The following is a 26,574-nucleotide window of genomic DNA, read 5'->3' as shown; positions in this document are numbered from 1 at the left end:
ATCAACAAATCTGTTACCCTGCGAAGGTCTCTCTCCACCCTTTCCCTGCTGAAATTATTTTTTCCATAACCTAGCCAAACCGAATGGTTAGTGCTCACGACTTGAAACCCTGAGGTCAGGGGTTCAGGTCCTGGTGTCACTGGTTATTTGGTTTGGGACGGGGGTCAAAAGTGTGACTCGGTAAGCTCAGTCGGAGTCGACCCGGCTGTAAATGGGTACCTGGAGAAATCTGGGGGGGCACGGGAAGCGTCGAATGATTTCCCCGACCGAGCATAGCACTCCCTGCCGAAGGCATCTAAACAGGAGGTCGGTACCCGCGCAACGCATACCATTGGTCACTATGCGAAAAAAGTATAACCAAGCCCATGTGCCTGACCCTTATTCGGCTACCATAGGTTTAATAAAACTAGAATGATTTTAATTGCTATTTTGTTCAATCTAGTCATATCCAGAAAAGAGTACGCTCAGACAATGCTCCCAACAGGATTAAGCAGCAAAATTTTCTCAGAATACGGGGCTGGGTGATTCAAAGACTTTCAGAAAAGTAGGCTACCATAACATCCCACTTATCTGGCTTGAGAATTTTAGGCTTTTATGTAGCCTATTTGCTGCCTTTTAAAGGAACCCCGCCATGCTAACCTTACGGAAATTCAACAACCTTAAAGAATCTCACTCCCCTTTTCATACATGTCAGGTGTTCGATCTTTTTCTTACCATACAGCATTTTCAACTAAATCTAAGTAAAGGCCTCATGTCTGTATCCCTAGCCAAGTATAAGCAATTAAATAACATCCAAAACAATTTAAGCCTGAAATAAAACTCACCCTTCAGTTGTTATGTTAAAAACTTGTTTTCTCTTCAAACTTCGATTTAAGACTGGATTAAAAAATTCCCAAGTTTCTTTAAAATCTATCCATTCATATGACGAATCCTCAGTGGAGTTGAAAAAATTGCACTAGTCACTGGCAGGAATTTGCGTGGTTTTTAAGGGGGGGAGGTGGTAAGTTTTAGAAAATGTGAATTGTGCATAAAATTTATATAATTGCTGGCATAAATTGTAAAATCTTTGGAAAAAGGGAGATGGGGTACGAAACCAATCCTGGCAAAACAAATCCGTTTGAGTTGTCTATCAATTCAAACCAATCAATCGAGCAAAAAAATACCTACCATATTTTAAGCATCTGCATAATCGACTGAAAATAAACAAATGAGTTCAAATTCACAAATAGCGTATATTGAGGGCGAGAAGGCAAGGGAGGCATTTCTCTCAAATCACTTTGACTCTTAAAAAGGGCACTATAAACTCCAATTTAAAATCAATTGAGACCCATCTGAATTTATGACCATCCATTAAAAAAACATTATATGCCTCATGGGCATAGCTTAAAGCCCTTCCCCAGGCTCGGGGGGGGGGGTTGCCAACCTGGAGGCATTGTTATATTTTCTTTGGACTATTTGAAACAAAACTACCATCGCACAATTTGAATCAGATTCGTTTGCTGAAAAGAGGGATAGGCTAGTTGGGGGATAGTTGAATTCCATAGCTATTGACACTTAAGAGGGAACTAGAACTTCCAATTTCAAATAAATGATCCACCTCTAAATTTTATACAATCATCAATTTCATAGGAACCTTAAACACCCAAGGAGGATAACTCATAACTCTCCCCCTTAGGCTCTGGGCGTTTCTATCAAACCCAAAAGCCATGTCATATGATCTTTGGACTATTTTGAATAAAAGAACTGGCTCAAAATTTCTATTGGATGTATCTTGGGGAAACATGTCGTTTTTCTTGTGGGAAGGGGGGGGGTAGCTGCGCTCTAGTCACTGACTCTTTAATAGGGCACTAGAACTTCTAATTAACAGCCCTGTGAGTCCTCTCCACATTATATACGACCACCCTATCTATAAGAACCTTATATGCCCCCACTAACAACCCTTGCCCTGAGATTCATAGGGGGGGGGGATTGTCTTCCTCACAGACATAATTTCATGACTCTTCGACTACGATAAACAAAATTGTTATCTTCAAATTTTGATTACAGGTGTTAAGGGAGAGGGGGGGGGGACTGGTTGTTCGAAAATCACTTTGACTCTTAAAAAGGGCACCATAACTTGTATTTTCAAATCAAATGGACCAATCTGAAGCTTATACGACCGTCCAGTCCATAATAACCTTGTATGCCCTCATGGTATAACTTACAACCCTATCCCTAGAGTGTTGGGGGGTTGTGTCAACCTTAGAGGATTATTATATGTTCTTTGGACTGTTTTGAAAAAAATTGCTACCTCATAATTTCAATCTGATGCGTTTTGTGAAAAGAAGGGCTGCTGGGAAACGAGGAGGGCTCTGAATGCCATCCGTCACTTTTGACGCTTAAAAAGGAACTAGAGCTTACAATTTTCAACCAAATGAGCCTCTTTTAAAGTTAAACAACTACCTCTTCCAACTTTAAATGCCCTGGGGCATAACCCGCAACTTTTGCCCCCAGGCTCTCGTGGTTTGTATCATCCACAAAAACGTTTTTATATGATCTTCAGACTATTTTGAATAAAATGACAGTATCAAAATTTTATTCGATTATTTTGGGAAAGACGAGGTGTGGGGGTGGGTAGCTTCCCTTTGATCACTTTGCACTAAGAAAGACACAATTATACAAAACTTTGCTGATTTTCATATTTTCTTTTAAATTGGAACTATTTTGTATTATAAACCAACTAATGATGAAAAATATGTACAGAAAATAGTAGAAAACAAATGTCATAATAGCAAGGACTAGATTCAGAACACAGCACTGTGTTCTAGAAGATCAAGATGTGTTCTAGAGAGGATGTGTTCTGTGGCTAGAGGATCAAGAGGTACTTCTTTTCTGATCAATTCTGATGATACTGATGACAATGAACTAATAATGCTCTTATTAGTTCAGGGAAAGGGCATGATCAGTAGTAAAGGAAATACCTTAATTAATGAAAGTAATACCATTAGATTCCATAATTTATGCTCTTTCCTAATATCATAGTTGTTTTTCTTGGAATGCAACCCCCCCCCCCTTCCTGATGGTCCTATACGCAGCCCTAATAAAATACTCCTTTGTTGTTCTTCATCTCATGATGTATGTGTAAAGGGTAACTCTAGTCTACTTATTCAAGAGAATCTAGTTTTGCCTTATTGAAGACATTAGAATTGCACAATAAACATTATTTGAAATTAGATTACTTGTCCTACATTGTTGTTATCTCAAAAGAAAGGAAATTCCCCTGTGTAATAATAATGATCATATTTTCAAATTTAGAAGTATTTGAAAAATTCCCCATGCCGTCTATCCCCTCCCCCTCCCACAAAACTTCTCCACTAGAAAATTCTTGCTCCTGCAGAAAATTCCTTTCCATTGGGGAACTAGGTTCATAAATCCAAAACACAATAATACACTGCTTTTATCTCGAAAGAAAGGAAATTCCCCTGTGTAATAATAATGATCATATTCTCAAATTTAGAAGTATCTGAGAAATTCTCTATGACGTCTATCCCCTCCCCCTACCAAAAAACTTCTCCATTGGACAATTCTTGCTCCGGTAGAAAATTTCCTTCCATTGGGGAACTAGGTTCATAAACCAAAAACACAATAATGTACTGTTGTTATCTCAAAAGAAAGGAAATTCCCCTGTGTAATAATAATGATCATATTTTCAAAGAAGTATCCGAGAAATTCCTTATGCAGTCTATCCCCTCCCCCTCCCACAAAACTTCTCCATTGGACAATTCTTGCTCCGGTAGAAAATTCTCTTCTATTGGGGAACTAGGTTCATAAATCAAAAACACAATAATGTACTGTTGTTATCTCAAAAGAAAGGAAATTCCCCTGTGTATAATAATGATCATATTTTCAAACTTAGAAGTATTTGAAAAAATTCCCCATGCAGTCTATCCCCTCCCCCTCCCACAAAACTTCTCCAATGGAAAATTCTTGCTCCTGCAGAAAATTCCCTTCCATTGGGGAACTAGGTTCATAAATCAAAAATGACGTACTGTTGTTATCTCAAAAGAAAGGAAATTCCCCTGTGTAACAATAATGATCATATTTTCAAACTTGAAAGTATTTGAAAAAATTCCCCATGCAGTCTATCCCCTCCCCTCCCACAAAACTTCTCCGATGGAAAATTCTTGCTCATGCAAAAAATTCCCTTCCATTGGGGAACTAGGTTAATAAATCAAAAACGCAATAATGCACCGCTTTTATCTCAAAAGAAAGGAAATTCCCCTGTGTAATAATAATGATCATATTTTCAAACTTAGAAGTATCTGAAAAATTCCCCATGCAGTCTATCCCCTACCCCTCCGACAAAATTTCTCCATTGGAAAATTCTTGCTCCTACAGAAAATTCCCTTCCATTGGGATACTAGGTTAATAAATCAAAAACGCAATAATGCACTACTTTTATCTCAAAAGAGAGGAAATTCCCCTGTGTAATAATAATGATCATATTTTCAAATTTAAAAGTATTTGAAAAATTCGCCATGTAGTCTATCCCTTCCCCTCCCACAAAACGTCTCCACTGGAAAATTCTTGCTCCTGCAGAAAATTCCTTTCCATTGGGGAACTAGGTTCATAAATCGAAAACACAATAATGCACTACTTTTATCTCAAAGAAAGGAAATTCCCCTGTGTAATAATAATGATCATATTTTCAAATTTAGAAGTATCTGAGAAATTCTCTATGACGTCTATCCCCTCCCCCTACTAATTCCCTTCCATTGGGATACTAGGTTAATAAATCAAAAACGCAAATATTTGAAAAATTTCCTTAGTAGTCTATCCTCTCCCTCCCACGAAACTTCTCCACTGGAAAATTCGTGCTCCTGCCGAAAATTCCCTTCCATTGGGTAACTGGCTTCATAAATCAAAAGATAGCGTCTGAAAAAATTTGTCTTATTTTGGAAAATAGGAACACCAACTAAACGTCATAGTACCTTAACGAAAATCACACCATCACATTCAGCGTATCAGAGAACCCTACTGTGGAAGTTTCAAGCGCCTATCTACAAAAATGTGGAATTTTGTGATTTTTTCAGGAAGACCAATCACAGGTGCCTGTTTATTTGTTGTTTTTTTTTCCAAGGGTGATCGTGTCGACCCAGTGGTCATATAATTTTGCGAAAGGGTTCATTCTAATGGAAATTAAAAGTTCTAGTGCCCTTTTGGAGTGAAAAAAAACTGGAGGGCACCTAGGCCCCCTCCCACGCTTATTCTTCCCCAAAGTCACCGGATCAAAATTTTGAGATAGCCTTTTGTTCAGCATAGTCAAACAACCTATTAATTATGTCTTTGGGGATGACTTACTCCCCCACAGTCCCTGGGGTAGGGAATGCAAGTCACAAACTTCGGTCATTGTTTACATATAGAAATAGTTATTGGGAAGTGTACAGACGTTTTCAGGGGGATTTTTTCTGGTTGGAGGAGGGGGGTCGAGGGGAGGGGATTACGTAGAAACGTTCGTAAAAAATTAAGTTCTAGTTGCCTTATTAAGTAACCGAAAAATCGGAGGGCAAATAGGCCTCCTACCTCACCCCTTTTTTGTCAAAATCGTCCGATCAAAACTATGAGAAAGCCATTTAGCCACAAAAATAATAATACGCAAATTTCGTTTTAATCATTCATGTGCGGAGAGCCAAAATCAAAATATGTATTAATTCAAAAACATTCAGAAATTAAATAAAAAAAACAATAAGTTTGTTCAACTGAAAGTAAGGAGCAATATTAAAACTTAAAACGAACAGAAATCGTTTCTTATATGAAAGGGGCTGTTCCCTCCTGAACGCCCCGCTCTTTACGCTAAAGTTTGTTTTTTATTGTTTTAAAAAGTAGAGTTGTGAGAAAAGGTCAAACTTTAGCGTAAAGAGCGGGGTGTTTAGGTGGGAACAACCCCTTTTATATAAGGAATAATTTCTGTTTTCGTTTTAAGTTTTAATGTTGCTCCTTAATTTCAGTTGAAAAAACTTGTTTTTTTTATTTGATTACATAAACAAAGAGTTAAAAAAAGATCAGCAAATTAAATCTATTTTAATATAAAAGATTTCCCCTACCCCTTGACAATTTTCCCTTCATATAAAAAAACATAAATATTTTTGAATTTAAAAAGTGCTGAAAAATTAGGTTTAATACCAAATTAACAAAACTATTTAATACAAAATTCAGAGAATTTATTGAAAAGAACTATCATACCTAAAAAAAAAGAAGAAGAAGAAAAAAAAAACATTGCAAGAGTGTACTCAAGAATTCCTTAATGTTTCTTGGCAATCAGATCAACAGTGTAGTACGTTACCCATAGACAGATATACAATTCATTTTATATATATATATATATATATATATATATATATATATATATATATATATATATATATATATATATATATAAACAGAAGGACAATATAAGAATCTGGATAACAATGGAAGAAACAGAGTAGTCTGATTAATAGAAACTGTAGTGTTTTATGCTTGTGCTTGCTTATGCAGTTCTGTTTGCTTTTGCTCAGAAGGTCAGATTCTTATATCTTTCTTAAATCTTATTCTTATATTCTTATATCGCGGTCAGAAGTCAGAAATAGACAATCTACTGCCATGCCAAAATTCAATTGGGAATCAGCCAGTCTACAAGCATGGACGAAGGTTCAACACCATGTAAATCTCATATTCACCAGACCATTGAGCGGTAAGAATACAAAACAACAATGTGCTTACCTTCTTCTGTGGTTAGGGGGAAAAGGACAACATCTCTTCAGTACTTGGAGGTCAGGTTCAGAAGAAACAGACAAACTTGATGTGTATCTCGAGAAATTCAGAGAGCACATAGCTCCTGTGAGTTATCCTAGATTAACTTATTACAAATTCCATAAGCATGACCAGCTGGAGCATGAGTCAATTGAACATTATATTACAGCCCTCAAGGTGCTGGTCAAAGACTGTGAGCTTACAGGCGACTTTGAGAAAGCAATGTTGAGAGACAGATTAATATGTGGGTTGAAACTACATAGAACTAGAGAAAAACTATTGTCTCAATGTGGAATCCTTGATCTTGACAGGGCAGTGACAATTGCAAGAGCTGTTGAGACCTCTCAAGAACAACTCATGTTGATGTCAGGCACATCCAAACCACATACAACAATAAATGAACAAAATTAAAAAACAGGAAATAAATTTCATAAGGAAACAAAGAAGGTTTGACCAGCCCACAACAAGTAAGAAGGTTTACTTCTGCAGTGAGATATATGACCAAAGCCACTAATGTCAAGCCAGAGGCAAATCTTCCTCCAAGTGTGGAAAGACAAATCACTTTGCTCGTGTCTGTCATAGTAAACCTATAGACACTATTGATATGGAAGGATCTGATGGAAATCAAGAACCAGAAGCATATATTGATACGCTATTTATTGGAGCTAAGAAATCAAGCCAACCAACTGTGGCAACCATATCAAACTATACAATTCAGCATAGGAGAGACGATTCAAATTCAACACAGGAGGTGAAGCGAATATCATCCCGAAATCTGACTACAAAAGGCTAAAGACCTGACTAAAACAGAACAAGACCAACCAGATTCTTGTAGCTTATAGAGGAACACGCATTCCAATTGCTGGAGTCTGCTCTCTAAATTGTGGACGAATAGAAACACCAACAAAAAGTACAGCTTCTTCGTAGTAGATACACAATCAAAACCAATACTAGGTACCAGGCATGAGTAGAAATGGGACTTGTGAAAGTTGCCACATCTATCTCAACCTTATCTATTGACAAGAGTAACGTGGAAACCCAAATTTGCAAAGAATTTGGTGATGTTTTTACTGGGATAGATAAACTCTCAGTAAAGCAAAAATCCATGTTAAAGGGAATGAAATTCCGTCTATGAATCCTGTGCACAAAATTCCTCTTTTTTACATGACAGGATTAAAAGTGAACTTGACTGCCTGGAAAGCTTAGACATCATGGAAAAAGAGATAGCTCCAACTGAGTGGGTTAATTCATTTTAGCAGTGGAAAAATCAGATGGATCACGACGTTTATGTTTGGACTTCAGAGAGCTTAACAAATCAACACAAAGGTCCTACTACCCAATGTCAACTTTTGAAGATATTGCAGCCAAAACTCATGGTCACAATAAGTTCTCAAAACGTGATGCAACATCAGGTATTGGATGCTGGCATTAACCAAGAAATCATCACTTGTCACAACCTTCAACACTCAATTTGGCTTGTATTGATACAAAAGAATGCCATTTGGTATAATATGTGTACAAGACAAATTCCAGCAAAAGATAAAAAAGATATTTGGCAAATTGAAAGGTGTTGGCACCATTGTTGACGCTATCTTTGTATTTGGAAAGGATGAAGAACATGATGAGAATTTTGAAGGAAGTCCTACAGAAGGCCAGAGGTCAAGTTTAACCTGGAAAATAGATATTTGGATCTACAAGCATACCATACTTTGGATATTTGGTTACTGCAGATGACATCAAACCAGACTCTTCCAAAGTCGAAAACCCTAAGTGAGATACCACAGCCAGGAAACAAGACAAACTGGCCATCAATCCTTGGAGTGAATGACCAACTTTCTGTCAAAACACATTCCAAACTTGTTATCCTTAAACTTTCCACTCAGGGAGTTAGGGAAATAAAATGTTTTTGAGTTGACCAATGAGCAAATAGCAGCAATGGATAAGATCAAAACTTCAATTTGTAGTAGCCTGCCAACTTTTAATACTCTGGCAAAATCTATTGAGCCTCCAAGCATGACCTTGGAGCAGAATTAAGTGTTGGTTGAAAAATCGTTGCTTTTGGATCAATAGCTCTAGAAGCCAGAAGAGCCAGAAGAGCTGTTTACTGGACATGTTAATGCATTAATGCAGCAGTTGAAGATCCAATCTGGACCTTCAAAAGTTGTGGAAAACATTTTCCAGAGATAATAAGAAAGAACCATCAATATTGACGTCAATCCCGCAGTATCCTTGAGAATGTGTGGGTCTTGATTTTAGCAAGAACAAAGGAAGAGACTGCTTGGTAACCAGTTGCTATTATAGTCGTTTTATAACATCTGCAGAAGCCATAAAGAAGCTATAATATAAAGAAGCTTCCCTACCATTCCCCCACTTAGTAATCTAAGGGCCAACTCTTTTCTCCCTAGTTCTTGTTGATATTGTTGGTGTCTTATTAAATTGATATGAAGAAAAGAGCCAGCATATAGAAGGCTCATTGAGTATACATAATTTGGGGTATAGGCAATAATTGCATATTAAGGGGGTGGAGGTGAAGTAAAGTGATGGTTTGCTACATTTAATCTACATATTATGAATTAAGGATTGCTTTCTTAACATCTTTGCTTCTCAATGGCCCCAAATCTATACCTATACCATTTAGACTGGTCTAGAACTCATTGCCTATTTGGTAAGGGTTCTTTGTAGTTGCTCTCTAGAACGACACATGCAAAAACAAAAAGAGAGGCATTTTTAAACATTTAGGGTTAAGGCACCAATGATTCAACACTGCAATTCTGGAACCACTTCAAAACAGGATAAGTCTGCTGACTCATAACTTGGAATACCATCTCTTGAAGCCATCATTATATTCTGACAATGTGAAACATGGACACTATATCCAATATACCCAGATTAGAAATGAATATCCAATTCAATCAGTTTCCTGCTTTGAACAATTTTTCGAAATTTTTTTTAGCTATCTAATGTCCAAACTGTCATTACTTGGTTATAATTTTTGTATAAAAAAGTTGGGATCAGCACCAATGCATCAAAATACATCTCATCTTCTCTAAAATGTAGTCACATTGGCTTTTTCTTGATGAAATTAAATTAAAATGGCAGCTAACATTATATTGACAAAACTATGTTCCAAGTCTTGAAAATTCTTGTCTGATGTAGTAGACTACCAGGCAGACTAAAAATGTTTCTTCAGCCAAATTCAAACGTAAATATTGGCTTCTATCATGAGATACTTCTTTTGAGAATATCTTGTAGTTACTTTGTCAAAATTTTCAACAGACAGCAACAGGCCCTGGCAAAATTAGGTGACTCTGTTGAAACTTCATTAAAAATGTAAAACATATGACAAACAATTGGAGTTGACATTCAAGGGTCCTCTGGCAAAAACATAGTTGTTGAATTTATGGGTACTTTATCAACAACAATAGATTTTGATGATTAGTATTTCAAATATATTTCTCATGAAAAAAACATTAAAAACAGGTTTTTTGAAATTGTAGTTTTACTGATTTGCTGCTGGATTTTCCAACATCTGAGGAACTGCTGTATGCCCTTATATGGCATTCATATTTTTGAGCATTTGTATGGGTTGATCACAACACCCTAATTCCTTTATCATTGAATAACTTTGAAGTAGACCCTCTCTTAGCAAATTGTGTATATATTTTCTTTCAAATAGCATATGCATATAGTATATTAGTATATAGTGTACATTTTATTATATAGTATATGTTTACTTAGTATATAGTATATGTTTTCTTTCAAAGAGTATATGTTTTTGTATATATTCATATTGGAGATGCTATTCTTGTGGCATATATATACAACACTGTGAAAAATAGAAAAGAATCGTATGACCTAAGTCAAATGATTACACCCCATATGATGATCCAAATTTTGTCCTATGCTTGAGATAACTTTTCCAGTCTTTTGCTTCCACTGTCTGAATAGTGTTTATACATTTACACATAGAACAAAGTTGAAGAGAAAAAAAGAAATAAGGTAAAAGGAATAGGCATCTCAAATACACTAGGATCCATCCAAAAGCATACCCTATGTATTCCAATGCATGTTGAATTGGGTTCAAACTTACATCAAAAACAAGTAATTTTTGGTTCTGTTGAATTTGTAGGTGAAATGCTCCAATTTCAAAAAATTGGAGTTTTGTGCCCTTTTCTGATAAAAATTCAAACTTCTAATCCCTTTTCAAACCAAAAGTCTTTAAGTTAAACTTTCCAGAGAAGAAAGTTTTTTTTACATAAACTGTTGAATCATTGGTGCCTTTGCCCTATAGGATTTTTAAATTAATTCATTTGAAGTACTATTTATATATAATATTCAAAGAGGTACTCATGCTATACTAGGTAGCTATTAGTCCTACCTGTTCTTTAAACCTTATCTTGAAAATATCTTTAAAACCTTATAAATTGGATTGAGCAAAGTTGTGGAACTGAAAACAGTTTTGTTGTACTATATTTAAGGATAAGATCTATTTTGCAAGGTTATACTTGTATAATATAAAGATTTTTGAAGGTCATCAATGATCACTACCATCTAGAGGGAAGAGGAGGTGGAGGAGAATTTGAGCACCTGCTTCTACTCCTTTTCTCCTGCAAGGGCTTTTGTATATTGTAAATTTATGCTTTTTTATATAATTTAGCTAGGAAAAAAAGCAATACATCACTTGATATTTTTTATACTCTGTCTAAATATAATAGGGCTAGCTGCTTTCACAGCCAGTTTCATCATGAGACCTTAATAGGCTCAAAACATCTCATAATAAACATTATTCTCAAATAACAGGAATCCAATTTTCAGAAATACATCAAGAGAAAAAGGAACTGATAACCTAACTGAAAAAAAAGGTAAAGGATACAGCATTAGACTTTACAGTCCCTACTGGTGGTGCTGATCTCTGTTTCTTGGCCCTTCAGCCAGGAAGTGCAATGGGGGGTTGGGGGCCAGCCATCCTGTGCTTTCGCACACCCTTCCTGTTTACCTTCCCCAGGTACCCATTTAGAGCTGGGTTGACTCTGGCTAAGCTTACAGAGTCACACAACTGACCCCCATCCCAACTGAAGAATTGGGTGCACTGGGATTCAAACCCGCATCTTCTCAGACAAAGGATTCTGAATCCAGCACACCAACCAACTTGGCCAGGACGGCTATTGAAAATTAAGGTAAAATCCTATTTTGTCAAAATTTCAATAGGTATAGACCTGTCATGTAGGCAAATTTCAGGACTCTCTAGAAGGAGAAGGAGTAGAGGTAGGTACTTCAAAATACCTTCCCAGGATATACTTTAGTCTGCAGACCCATTGTTGAAGGTTTCATTTTCCTAACCTAACCCCTTTCCAAGATGGTGAAAAGTAGACAAACTAGAATTTTACAAAAAAAAAAACAGCTTAGTTTCATCAGATTGTTATTGATTTAGAAGGCTTAGTAAATAAAACTTTCAAGAATTATCCTAGCCTAGGCTACACTTTAAACTAAATAGGCAAATGGTTAACTTACAGTTGGCCTATTGGACAAAAATTGGGTAAAGATTAACAATATAGGCCAAATGGGAAAGGTTAAGAGTTAGGTAAAATTCTATTTTAGATAGCCTACTTTTTGCTATCTTAGAATTGGGTTGGGTTAAGAAAATGAAACTTACAGGAAAGAACCCAGGGCTAAAAACATGCCCTGGAAGGGTATTGCCAGGTTAATATGTTAACCTTGTTCTTATATCTAAAGTCTTAGAAATTTACCTACTTGCCAGGTCTCTAGGCTACCTAGGCCTATTGGAACTTTTATAAAACAATAGACTATTATAGGCTACCTTAATTTTCAGATCCCTTTGCTCTAGTTTTAGTTTTGAAAATGCAATTCCTGTCATCTGAGTACAGTTTAGCCATATCAATGCTTTAGTAAAATTCTAGATTAGCTACTTTTCACTATCTTGGAAAGGTGTTAGGTTAGGAAAATGAAACTTTCAGGGCTGGGTCTACAGACTACAGTATTTACTGGAAAGGTATTTTGAAGTACCTAATTCTAATCCTCTTCTCATTGGTGCTACCCCTTTTGATAACCTTTAAAAATCTTTATAGCCTATTATAAGGTTTTAAAGACATACAAATATATTTCCTAAATGGAATTTCAAATGCAAGGCAGCCATATCTAAACCGTTGATATGGCATAAAATTCAACTCAAATTAAATAAATTGCATTTTCAAAACTAAAAGAAAAAGAAGCTGATAACTGACAATTAAGGTAGGCCTAAAATATTATTTTGCCCAAATTTCAATAGATATAGAACTGTCAAGTAGGAAAACTTCTGAGACTTGGAAATCAGAAGAGGGATAAAATAGAAGCTTGGCAATACCTTCCAAGAGTATGTTTTTGGCCCAGGATTCATTAGCTTAGCTTACTGAAAGTTTATTTTTTCTAACTTAACCCCTTTCCAAAATAATGAAAAGTAGCCAAAGTGGAACTTTACCTTTTTGTAGCAAAAAGTCACTCAAAAAGAGAATGTAGGCCTACTTGCCTAGAATTTTATAATAGATTCAACACAAGAATCAAAATGAGAACCATCAAGTGAAATATTTGAATTGAATTAGTATTTGCAATTTCTGCCATCTATGGTAACAGGCGATCAGAGAGGGGGTATATAGCAGCCACAAACAAATGGTTCGAACCAATTCTCTAATTTCCTTGGATTCGTTCCAAAGACCTTTCATATATGTAAGTTTGAATTAGATCCAGTATATATCCAGTTCCAAAAATTGTAGGGAGTTATATGAACTAACAACAAGTCCTTTCACCTCATATATGTATTAATATTTTAAATGTTCAAATCGGGATATGTCTATGTATTTGTTCGTCATAGAAGGCAGAGTGGTCCGGAAAAAACATATTTAATTTAAGGTATTACTGCGAGAATTAATATATTTTAATATTTTAGGAGTGTTTTCAGACTCTACGATTTTACGATGGCAGAAATTGCAAATATTAATTCAATTCAAATATTTCACTTGATGGTTCTCATTTTGATTCTTGTGTTGAATCTATTATAAAATTCTAGGCAAGTAGGCCTACATTCTCTTTTTGAGTGACTTTTTGCTACAAAAAGGTAAAGTTCCACTTTGGCTACTTTTCATTATTTTGGAAAGGGGTTAAGTTAGAAAAAATAAACTTTCAGTAAGCTAAGCTAATGAATCCTGGACCAAAAACATACTCTTGGAAGGTATTGCCAAGCTTCTATTTTATCCCTCTTGTGATTTCCAAGTCTCAGAAATCGGTAAAATTCTAGTTAATTGACTTCTTGCTACCTCGGAAAGGGTTTAGGTTTGGAAAATGAAACTTTCAGGGATGGGTCTACAGGCTAAAGTATGTCCTGGGAAGGTATTTTAAAGTACCAAACTATGAGTATATGAACTTTCAATAAGGTAGCCAACAATCTCAGAAGAGCAATTTATACTATTAATTTAGACCTCTAAGGGTAAGTTGTGGGGAACTTCGAACTAGCCAGAATGCATATATGTATACTTTTAATACTACCACTACGGTGACTGTATCTAATAACGCTAAGGCTATTAAGATGAAACTTATAGGAAACGCTTAGGAGTTTCAATTAAACAAAAAAAACTGTGTGCATGCAGGTTTTCAAAGGAGCATATATGTAACATTATGTGCAGCACCATTCTATAATAGCTATAAATATCATTTAAACTTTTAAAAGAACTGATTTGAATCAAAATTAAAAGCGTTGGTGCCCTTTCTAAGAATAAAAAGAGACTGGAAGGCAAGAAGCCTTAATCTCAAACCTATTCATTGTCCAAACACATCCAGTTAAAATTTTAGAAAGTTGTTTTACTAAGCATATTAGAACAGTCCAGCTACTATGTCTTTAAATATATTAGGTATGTCAAACCCCCAACAATTATGCAATTGGCCAATTATGCTTTTAAACTAAATGTTGCTTAACTGAAGACAAAATACCTTTTAAATGTTTTCACTTCTCTTACTTTCATAAATAAAAATTATCAAAACTTTAAGGAATAAATATCAGCACATGCCAATTAAACTGACAATCCACAATCACTTGTTTTTTTTTGCTCTTTTTTTTGTTATTTTTTTTTCAATAAAGCGCAAATTATGTTCTGGTCTTGAAAAAGGTTTAGGGTTATCAACCCTACTATTTTCTTTTTTTTGCTTGTTTTGAGTTTGACTCGGCTATTTGTTGTAATTTCTGTTTGTTCTGAGTTTCATTTATTTATTGATAGGGATTTGTGGTAGTTTTACGCTTGGCAGATTATTTGACTTTATTTCTGCTCATTCTTGGCTTAATGGAGCTCTTTAGTTTTCTTTGAAAAACCTGTTTCATGGGAAAAGTTTTTTAAATTAATTATCATTAAAAATTGTGTTGAGTTGAAGGAAAATAATTATGTTATGGAGTGTTAATTCTTCTGCAGAAAATTCCATCACATTTTTTCTACAATTGCTTCTACCTTGAGTTTTAAAGTTTGACTTTAAAACTCAAGTCAAACTTGTGTCAACTTTTAAGTTTTATACTATGAGTTTGCATCTAGTTTTTACTTGTAATGAGTTTTAAAGGAAGTAGGGTTCTCTGATATGCTGAATCTGATGGTGTGATTTTCGTTAAGATTCTATGACTTTTAAGGGGAGTTTCCCCCTATTTTCTAAAATAATGCAAATTTTCTTAGACTTGCAACTTTTGATGGGCAAGTCTAAACTTAATGAAACTTACATATTTAAAATCAGCATTAAAATGCAATTCGTTTGATGTAGCTATTGCTATAAAACTTCCATTTTTAGAGTTTTGGTTACTATTGAGCCAGATCACTCCTTGCTACAGTTCATTTCCATAAATTGTTTGATAAAATAAATCATAATATTTAAGATGAAATTCAACAAGCCAATGATGTAGGATTTTGAGGGTTGAAAAACTAGATATATATTTTATTGGACAACCGAAATTACAGAGAAATTTCTATCACAAATAATCAGAGTGTTTGCAAAAGGATAACCAGTTTAACATTTTTTTTTGTTCTTAAAAAACAAAATTACTTAACCTCTTTACAGTTTTTGACAAACTTTAGCTATTGCACTTTAATGGTAATTATTGTACCTAAAATTTACTTTGAAAACCAAAATATTATAATTTAGTCTTTGATAAGTTAGAAGCGAAATAGTTACAAACAAACCTTGTTAGATTGTATTTTTCTACATGAGACAAATAATGTTAAATCAAGATTGTTCATCAATGGGCCGTTTTTGTGTACTTTGTAAATTGGTGTTTTTGTTAGAAGTCTTTTAGCAATAGACCAATTGTTGATCACCAGTCACTGATCAAACTTACTGATCAAACCAGTCACTGATCAAACTTAGAAGTGAAGGCTCATAGCGAATTCTGCTGGTAAGAACTTGGAGGTCAGTTTAAATTGAAAGCAATACAAGAGGAGGAAAATAATTATTTTTGATTTCAAAAAGACACTTAAATTACTTAATTGAAAAATTCCCCCACTTCTCAACATCTTAATGAGTTACCATAATCAATAATTATAAACTACTTCACAATTTTTCTACATCGGAGGTAATTATCCAAAGAAAACCTTACTAAAAACTGAGCATAATGTGAATTTTTGCTTATGTCAAAATGACTGACAAATGCCTGATTTCCTTTGTTTAAATTATCATTAAATTTTAACCATAGTATTAAATATTATTATTAGGGAGAGTTAATTCTTCTGCAGAAAACTCCATTATATTCATATCTACTATCGCTGATGATTTAAGCATATAAGATGAAATTGTGAGCAAAAAGAATCAATTTTTAGAGATTTTGTGAGTTCAGGGTGCTAGAATAGGTTTGAAAATTAATGTTGTTAAGACTAAGTCACTAAGGCTAGGAATAAATGAAGATGAAATGGTGACGTTGGGTAACAAAACGATTGATCAGGTGGGCAGCTTCACTTACCTTGGTGGTATTATTAGTAAAGACGGTGGGAGCAGTGAAGATGTTAGAAGTAGAATAGCTAAGACTCGGGGTGTTTTTTCACAGTTAAGGAAAGTTTGGAAGAATAGGAAGATAAATGTGCAAACCAAGATTAGAATGTTGGAAGCTACAGTGATGACAGCGGTCAAATATGTCTCCAAAGCATGGGCGCTCCAAAAAGCGGATACAAATTTACTAGATGTTTTCCAGAGAAATTGCCTACTGAATGTTTTGGGTACCCAGCTGACTGACTGTATTTCAAACAATATGTTTTGCAAAAAATGTGGTTCAATCCTGCTTTCTAGGGCTAAAATGAAAGAAAGGTTAAGAGGGCAAGGCCATGTCCTGCAGATGAAAGATGACAGATTGCCGAATATCATCCTTTTTGGCCAAATGTCTGGGGCTACACGGAAAGCAGGTCGTCTTTGTCTGGGTTGGGAGAATATCATAAATAAAAATTTAAAGGAAATGGAAACTTCCTGGGAGGGTGTAAAGAGGGAGGACTTGAATAGATTAGGTTAGAGGAGGAGCGTAGTAGCTGTATGGGCCTCAGGTGGCTTGGTGCTGCAGTGACTTATTAGTAGTAGTAGTAGTAGTACTATCGATTTTACCTTGAGTTTTAAAGTTTGACTTCAAAACAACTATTTTTGTTTTAGGATAATTTCGCTCTCAGTTCACAAAATAATTTAATTATTTTTATTAATTTAATAATTAGATAAATATCAAATAAAAAATAAATAAATATTAACACCAAATAATGATATTAATTTAAATTATTTTTCATAAGGTAAGGGAGAGTGGGGCAGGTTGGTCACATTTTTGGTTTGGCAGACTGTGTGGCCAAAGTGTGCGAGCTAGGAAAATGATTCTAGTGTCAAAAGATACAGCATTTCCTGTTCAACGTCCACAATTTTTCTTAGATTTAATCTACCGTTATTTTCTCTTCAGTAACATTTTTAACAGATGAGGTCGAAAGTGACCAATGTGCCCCGTAGGGGGGTAGGTTGGTCACACTGTTAATAGTCTCTTTATTACTTCTAACACCAGATACAATTGTAGTACTATTATTGTTTCAATTATATTTTACGTAAAATGCAACATTTAACTAGCAATTTCGCATTAGATACAAAAAAAAACATTTTATTCAACCGAATATTCACTCAAATTAACGTCGAAGACTAGTGCTTTTGCGGCACGTTCGGTCCCCCCCCAGATATCCTGGGAACTGGAAGCTTCATAACAATGTCACTTTGAGGAAGTTCAAGTTCATTTATTTATTAATCGCACATACATATATATATAAATGACATTGGCCTATGGGGAGACAAGCTCGAAAAACTAGGCATAGACAAAGATAAAATAATAACACACTACAATACAAAGATAAACATGACGGCAAAGATACAATAACACAACAATAATATGAAAGTAGCAGCTAGCCCAGGATCATTCAATACTATTGAAGAAATTAAAAATGTCCATATTATTAAATATAAATTAATACTGGAAGATAGCTGAGAGGCCCATAATCACCCAGAGCAACGAATCATACAAAAACTTTGCCTTACTAAAAAGATACTTAATTAAAAATAATCCTGAACTAAATGAAATTTAAGTTTCCTTTTTAATAAATGGATAGAGGAAAAATTATTAATAAGAGTCTTGTGAGCATCCCAGCACCGAGCTATTGACACAAACGGAGCGAATTTAGATCTCTCAGTATTATACTTGTCAATGTAGATATCCTTTTTTTTGTCGAGTGTTATAATTATGTAAATCTTGTGATTGGGAGAACAAACTTTGATGGAGGTAATATGGCGGTAATTTCTTAATGTCATAATTGATTTTGAAAAGAATTGCCCCAAAAGCAAATTGTTGAGAGACTGGAAGTATATCTAGATAAGTATATAAAGATGCAGTAGAAGACTTATTTGGAAGTTCAATAGGTGATGGAATAAACAGTTTAAGGATTCTTAGGGCTTTATTTTGTAAAATCTGTATTGGTTTAATATGGCTTTTAAATGTAGATAAATAAACTAGAGAACAATAATTAATATTAGTCTGAATCAGAGCAAAATAAATACTTCGTAAAGCAGAGTAGGGCAAACAAAACTTCAACCTTCGCATTAAACCAACATACCTTGAAATCTTTAATCGTAGATTTTGAATGTGTGTTTTAAAAAATAAGCTTTCGTCAATCACAAGTCCAAGGTACTTTATCATTTTCACACGAGATATTGATAATAGATACTTTGAAGAAGTAACTCGGGTAATACGAGGGCAGATATTTGACTTTCTGCCGTAAATTATGAAATTAGTTTTTGATACATTCAAAGCAATAAAATTTGAAGAACACCAATCAAGAACATTAGAAAATGCAGTATTCAGTTTTGCCTCCAGCTCCTCGTCATTCTTTTCAGAAATTGAAACTGCCGTATCATCAGCAAAATGTGTGTTGAGACACGGTGATGTAAAAGCGCGGTGAAAATCATTTATATAAATTAAAAAAAGGAGAGGACCTAGGACAGAGCCCTGAGGTACCCCAACCTTCGAAGACTGAAGTACAGGTGAAGAGAGGAAATTGCCTCCATCTAATCGTTGCTTTCTCTTATCAAGATAAGATTTAACTAGATCCAACACCGGTCCACGCACACCACAATTATCCAATTTACTAAAAAGAATACAATGGGATATTGTATCGAATGCTTTTTTAAAATCTAAATATATTGTTGCTGGAATTTCACCTCTATCTAAGCATTCATGAATATATTGGATGAGAGCAACGATAGCATGTTCAGTGTTGTGTCCAGACCGGAAACCAAACTGGGAATTTGTGAAGAAATTAGACGATTTAAGAAACTCATAAAACCTCTTATAAATTGCCTTCTCAAGTATTTTAGAAAATGCTGACAGAATAGAAATAGGGCGGTAATTTGATGGATTTTCAGGAGAGTCACCTTTGTGAAGCGGAACTATCCGCGCTTTTTTAAAAGCAGATGGGAAAACTCCAGTTTTAAATGAAAGATTAATTATATGCTGTAATGGTAATATTATTGCAGACAGTATTTCTTTAACAATTTTAGAACTAGACCCGTCAATTCCCGCTGAATTACCTGGATTTAGATCACATACTATTTTTGTTATTTCAGAATGAGAAATAGGCCCGAGAAAAATTGAATTACTTTGAGGAGATGGAAGGTATGAAGAAAAATGTTTATTACTACGTGAATCAAACTGGTTCATTACTGATGAAACAATTTTCTCTCCTATTTTTGTAAAATAAGTATTCAAAATATCAGCCACTTTCTCCGATTTATTAGTAGTCGAACCATCTTCTAAACTAATAACTTCAGGAAAATTCGACTTACTTTCTTTTTTTATAAAATAATTAATTAAAGACCACGTTTTGCGAGGAGAATTTTGAGCTTCTTCGAAGGACTTTTTATAATACAATTGTTTCGACAAACGTATCATTGTGGTTAATTTATTTTTGAAAATTCTAAAATTTTTAATATTATAATCAGTTGGATTCTTTATCTGCTTTTTAAATAACTGATTTTTTTTCTTAACTGATATCAAAATTCCAGACGTTATCCATGGCCTTATAGGAAATTTTTCTCTGCAAATTTTAATCGTAACAAATGGGCAACTAGAATCAAGGTAGCAATTGAAATTTCTTAGAAAATTATCAGTTGCCATATCTGAATCCTCCGTGGATATTACCTCCTGCCAATCCAATAGTCCAAGGCTTTCATTCAGGTGCTTTAATGTTATTTTATTTATTAACCGTCCTTGACGTTCCTTATTTACCTGTGGTATTTTATAAGTAAGAGCTAAATCTGAAACCAGCAGGAAATGATCCGATATATCACTTAAAACAGCAAAATTTGCTTGAATAGGTAAAGATGTAAAAATATTATCAATGAGAGAAGCAGAACTAGATGAAACTCTTGTAGGTATCAGGCAAGTAGGAAGCAGACACGCAGAAAAGCAAGAAGACAATAACTCAACAGAGGATTCATTTGAAGCTTCTAGAAGGTCAATATTGAAATCTCCGGAAAGGATTACATCTTTATTTTGAAAATGGAGTTGATGCAAAAAATCATAGAGTTTAGAGAGGAAAGATTTGACTGGAGAAGAAGGCGGTCGGTATACTACGCAAAAAAAAAAAACATCTTTTTTTCCAAGACTAATTTCAGTCACCATTACTTCAAAAAGCATTTCCTCATGAGAACCTTTCAGATTTGCAATACGTCGAAAAGAGATACCTTCTTTAACTAGTACTGCTAAACCACCCTGGCGCCTAGTCAATCGGTTTTTAAAAATAAATTGATATCCAGGAAAAACAACCTGAGGAGTCAGGTCTGTAAGAAAAGTCTCACAGAATCCAACGACATGACAAGATAGTTTATGAACTACATCGACAAGATCATCCTGTGAACTAAAAAAACCCCTACAATTTAAAAATCCTGTTCTCACAACACCGGTACTGGGAAGATCAGAAACTTCGGAAGGTAATTTATATTTACAATTTGGAAAGTTAATTAGCCCACCGTCATTTATCTTATTTCCTGAAAATTTATCATGGCTCTGGAATATGGAAAAATCAAAAGGGTTAGACTCAAGGTATCTCAGTCTATCCCCAATACAATTATCATCCAATGTACAAAATCAGAATTATGATCCGAACTATCAGAAACTTTCGCAAAATGCATACCGTCTGAGTCTTAAAGTAGCAAAAACAACTGAACCAGTGAGAACTCGAAAATAATGAAAGAAAAAGAAACTGCTTGAAAATAAATAGAAACAGGAGAGAGAAATGGAACATATTCATTGTAAGATGAAATGCGGACACTGAAAAATTATTGCACTCAATTACTTCATATAAATAGAAACACACACAAAAAAAGACATAAGATAAACACATAATAAGCTACAGAGGGACAAAAAATAGAATATTTTTTCCCTACAGAGGAAAAAAAAAATGCTATCGTATGAACAGAGAAACATTACATATTGTAAAATAATAAAAATAATCTCACCAAATGAAATGTCATTATTAATCACCGTAACTAGTCAATCTTAATCCACTGTGAAGACGGAGACTTTTTACATTCTAGCGATAATTTGCTCCCTTTTTGTTTAATACGCGTAAGATGAACCGAACCTGAATCACGCATCTCCTTTCCCTTAGACAATAGCTCATTCCGTAGAAAAATTTAGCTTTGGTGGGAGATCACTGCAAATGCGAATTCCACTACCCTTCAACTTATTTACCTCACTGAGAATCGACTGAATGCTACGATCCGTGTCTAGCGATATAAAAACAGGGGCCGGTCGAACACCAGTTTTCCTACTAGTAATGGTTGAACTGCTATTTCTCTTAAGGCGATAACACTTTGTAAGAGAAATGTCCTCGGTAACTTGCAATTTGTCAGAAAGAAGAGACATTACGTTGCTAGTCACTGATTGATTATGCTTTTCAGGAGACAGACCATGAACAATCAAATTTAATCTCCTTTCTCTCACTTCGATTTCCAAAAGCCTACTCTCCAAATCGTTGTTCCGCAATTTTTCTTGCTCTAGATCATTTCGAAGCTTTTTTGCTTCATCTTGTAGATTAGCATTTTCTGCTGATATTTTCCTGACTTCGTCTTGAAGAGCAACTATCGAGACCGAAAAACTTTTCTGTTCCGCTAATATTTTATCCAGTGACGCCTGAAGCCGTTTCATTCCTTCATCAAACTTTGCTTGAGTGACCGCCATAATAATTGCTATAATCCGCACGTAGAAGTCTATTATTGCATCAAATTACGCAATAAAAAGTCCAAAACAATATCAAATTTAATCCTTTTAACTTGAAAAAAGTAATCCGATTATAGGAGTTCACTCTTCAATAGCTAGTGAATGAGTGAACTAGTGATTCGTCAGCTACTTCAGGAAAAACAAATTTCCAGGAGGGAGATTTCCTCCGAAGGAAGTTGACTACATATCCTTCACTGGTGTCTTCCTTGACTTCACCGGCAAAATACTTTTTCACTCTCTGGCCTAAAAACTCCACCAGGATAAAGTCACCAACACTGACTTCATCTTTTTCAGTTGTACAGTCATCCATATCAACATCAAGGTCGGAATCGTCGTCAAAGACCATCTCATTTTCACTATCTGAGCTGAAATTGTCTGCTTCGACGAAAAGTGCCTTACGTGGCATTTCTTTTGCGGTGTTCTTACTGGATTTACTAGTTTTTTTCTCCTCAGTTTCTCCTTTGCGTTTCTTCTTAGCTGAGAGTTCTTCGACTAAAGCGTTTTTTACTGGTGTGTCAGTAAGAACCTGAGACCTTCCCTTCTTCCGTTTAATCGTATCACCCTTTTCTGGTGGTGCTTTTGGGTAAGGTCTTACTACTTCTGGTCTAAGTGCAGCAGACGTTGATCCCACAAGGGCTTGAAGATCAGCTGAACTTGGTTCTGACTGTGATTGACTTCCACTATCTTGTCCAACAAACATCTCTGATCCTGCTCGTTGCGCAATACCAGAGGGATCAAGTCTGTCAGTAACCTCTGCGGCAAGAAATTCCTCATCCGCGAACACAAAACGATCACAAGGCCAAATTCCGGCAACCCTGAATCCAGATGTGATATTCGTTGGAGTCAATGCACGAGGAAAGGCAGTTCCAACTAGCTCCGCTACGTCGTAAATAGAAATGGATTTTCCTAGATTCTTTGTCATCCATGTGTCGCAGGCAGCATTATAGTATGCCTTGAATGGTCCGTAACAACTTCGATCTAGCGGCTGCAGTTTATGGCTTGTGTGTGGCGGGAAGGTTAATACAATGATGCGGGACTTCTTCATCAGTTCAAGCGACTCAATGGTAACATGGCTAGTGTGGTTGTCCATCAGAAGTAGCACTGGCCTTTCAACGCTAGGCTTGCTGTGGCGGATGAAATGTTCAAGAAAAACAACAAAGTTCTCTCCAGTCATCCATCCCGAGGGATGAGCAACGCCCACACTCCCAGGCAGAGATCCCTTCATCATGTGAGGAAGATACTTTACCCTCGGAAAAATCATGAATGGTGGGATGGCAATTCCTTGAGCAGACAAAGCTGTGCACATTGTAACTAGCACCCCTCTTTCTCCTGATGTAATTCTTCCAACTTGATTCTTTCCTTTCTCGGCCACTATTTTTCTTGGATTTTGAACAGTAGTGGGGCCAGTTTCGTCTAAATTCCATACATCACAAGCCGAAAAACTGTATTTGCGCAGCAATGACTCGTATGTGTCAAAAAAAGCATTGACTACAGATCTGTTAAAGGCAGTAGCTCTTGCAATACTTGTCGCTTCTGGAGATCGTAGAGAAAGTGTTGGGTTGCGGTGTAAAAAGGCCCAGAGCCAGTCCTTTCCAGCTGTTTTTGCTTCTTCCCAGTGATAAATATCCTTAACCAGTTTCTCAGCAAAATCAAACGCTAATTTTCTGACCTCACTTGTCGAAAGTCCATGATGAAGTTGTGATGCTCTAATAAGATAATTTTCAAGGCTTTTCTCCTCTTCAGCCGTAAATATTTTGCGCGTTTTGTACCGTGGGATAAAATTTTCCAGTGGTACTTCACTGACATCATTTGTGCTTGTGCCACCTTCTATTAAGAACTTCTGAGTGTAGCGCTTAAGAGTCGATCGGGGGATATGCATCTCACGGGCTACAGTAGCAAACTTTCCTCCTTCCAGTATTTTTTGCACACCTTGTCTTATAACCTCAGGAGGAATGGTCCCATTTTCTGTTTTTCTCTTGTAGGTCCTCATTTTTATTAAATCTCACCTACAATAAAAAAAAATGAAGAATATTCAAAGAAAATATAAATAACATTTTCTTTCACACTGTGGGGCAGGTTGGACAGTGCGTCTTCAAAGTGACCAACCTGCCCCATAAAAAAGTGACCAACCTGCCCCACAGAGGAAAGCTAAACAAAAACATGGCTACTTTAAAAACTGTTAAAGTTAAGAATTCAGATCCAAGCCTAAAATGGAGCCAATCAGCTGGCTTTCCTGTGATAAAAATCTTATTGTTATAACTCTTCTCGTTTTCTCTCAAAATGACACTACGTCTACCTTGATTTTTCATAAAAACTTACCGAAAAAACAAAATTTGTCCGCCACTTTTTTCACAAAGACGCTATAGCCACCATATTTTCATGGCATGTTTATGATGCAATTTCTCACATTCAGTAGCAGTTACAAAATTTTTTGGCAATAGATGGCAGACCAATTCCCAAGTGTTCAACCTGCCCCAATGGCCAACGTGCCCAACTCCAGCCAGTGTTCAAAACTTTGCTTCAAAAGGGTATTGGACTCATTCAAACAGAATTTAAAAGTTCTAGTGCCCTTTTTAAGTGGCCAAAAAGATTGGAGGACAACCAGCCCTCCCTGCCCCCATTTTCCCCCAAAGTCGTCGATCATATTTAAAAAGCCCAATCATATTTGATATGCTTATCATATTTGAAGGGCCCAATAACTAAGCCTTTGGATATAACATTCAAAGGGGTATTATATATTAATTATTAATTAATATATATTAAGAACAGTAAATTAATATATTAATTAAATATATATTAAGAACAGTAATCACGATAATAAATAAATGGTTTTTAACCCAAGAATTTCGATTCGGTAATAATATGAAATCTTGCCGTTTCCTCTTCGTAGTAGAATATCTGTACACCTTTGAAGGTATTTGTTTCTATTGACACATTATTTCAATAAATACATCTTTTCTTTTTGTTATTTTGGGCTTCCAAAGCAACAATTATTCATAAATCAGACAACCATAACCACGATCTTGTTATATTTTAATCACTAAAAAAGGAAAATTGCAGAGAAACGCAAAAGCAGAGAAACAAAATATATTATCGACGCCTTTTTTACAATGTAACAACTTTCATCTCTTTATTTATATGTCATTTCTACCTCTTTACTTAGCCATTTCTTCCATTTGGCATCTTTGCTGAGGTAACCATATAAGGGTATGCCCCAAAGAGAATGGGTAACTCCTATGAGTGGAAATTAGCGCTACTGGCAGAAAAAACCATCAACGCCATCTAGCGTTTGATGACAATTGGCATTTCTTAAGCTTTGTAAAATGACACTTATTACTAGACTAATTTTTATCAACAACACAAATTAATAATGATTGTTATTACACTTAAAAACATATTTTTAAACTAATGGCGTGAGATTATAAACACACGTTTTTCGGAGTAGTTTAGTGTCACCATATTCTAGATGGCGTTGAAGTGTTTTTGTCAACACTAAGGCCAATTTTCCCTCTTGTGAGATTTCCATGCTCTCTGGGTATGCTCTAGTTTACATACATGATTCTTATTGTATCAGAATCAACCTGGTAATTCATTTCCATTACAAGTTCATGGTAATCACTATGGTGATCATGAAGATTCATTGATGCAAAATGGTATTTTTGCAGTGAATACTGTGTCATTAATGGTGGCACTGTGGTCTTTTTATTGTGTTCATGAAGACACATAATTTTTTTGAGGGAGGAGGCAGAAATTAAAAAAAAAATCATAAAAGCACATAAAAAACTTGTAGAAATTACAAAAATTATAGGAAATTTGTAGAAATTTTTGAAGGGTTGTACAGGCGCGACCCTGAAGGAGCCCCTTCCCTGTGTTCATATACTTTCCAATTTAAGGGAGCTTGACTTGATGATTCACATTAATTATTCTTGTTTTAGTTGTAATTTAATATTAGGTTTTAATAATGCTTCAAAAACTGGTTGAAAAAAGTTTTTTTTTTTATTAAT

General features: G+C 35.3%; 1 protein-coding gene across 3 annotated transcripts in view; it reads right to left on the bottom strand.

Moving 5' to 3' along the window:
* LOC136040181 (uncharacterized) overlaps nucleotides 1-26,574 on the bottom strand; it is an 86,971-nt gene that overhangs the window by 48,520 nt on the left and 11,877 nt on the right. The window contains exon 2 of one of the 3 annotated variants that reach the window (XM_065724329.1): nucleotides 21,427-24,576. The exons of the other annotated variants lie outside the window; for them this stretch is intronic. Coding sequence (XP_065580401.1) covers nucleotides 22,659-24,560 — 1,902 coding nt within the window. The 5' untranslated portion in view covers nucleotides 24,561-24,576 and the 3' untranslated portion in view covers nucleotides 21,427-22,658. Of the gene's footprint in view, nucleotides 1-21,426; nucleotides 24,577-26,574 lie in introns of those variants that run through there. 3 annotated transcript variants of the gene reach the window in all.

This window comes from Artemia franciscana, chromosome 20 (assembly GCF_032884065.1).
Source record: "Artemia franciscana chromosome 20, ASM3288406v1, whole genome shotgun sequence".
NCBI classification, from domain to species: domain Eukaryota; kingdom Metazoa; phylum Arthropoda; class Branchiopoda; order Anostraca; family Artemiidae; genus Artemia; species Artemia franciscana.
Note: the sequence above shows the minus strand (reverse complement) of the source record. Positions and strands in the feature narration are given on the sequence as shown.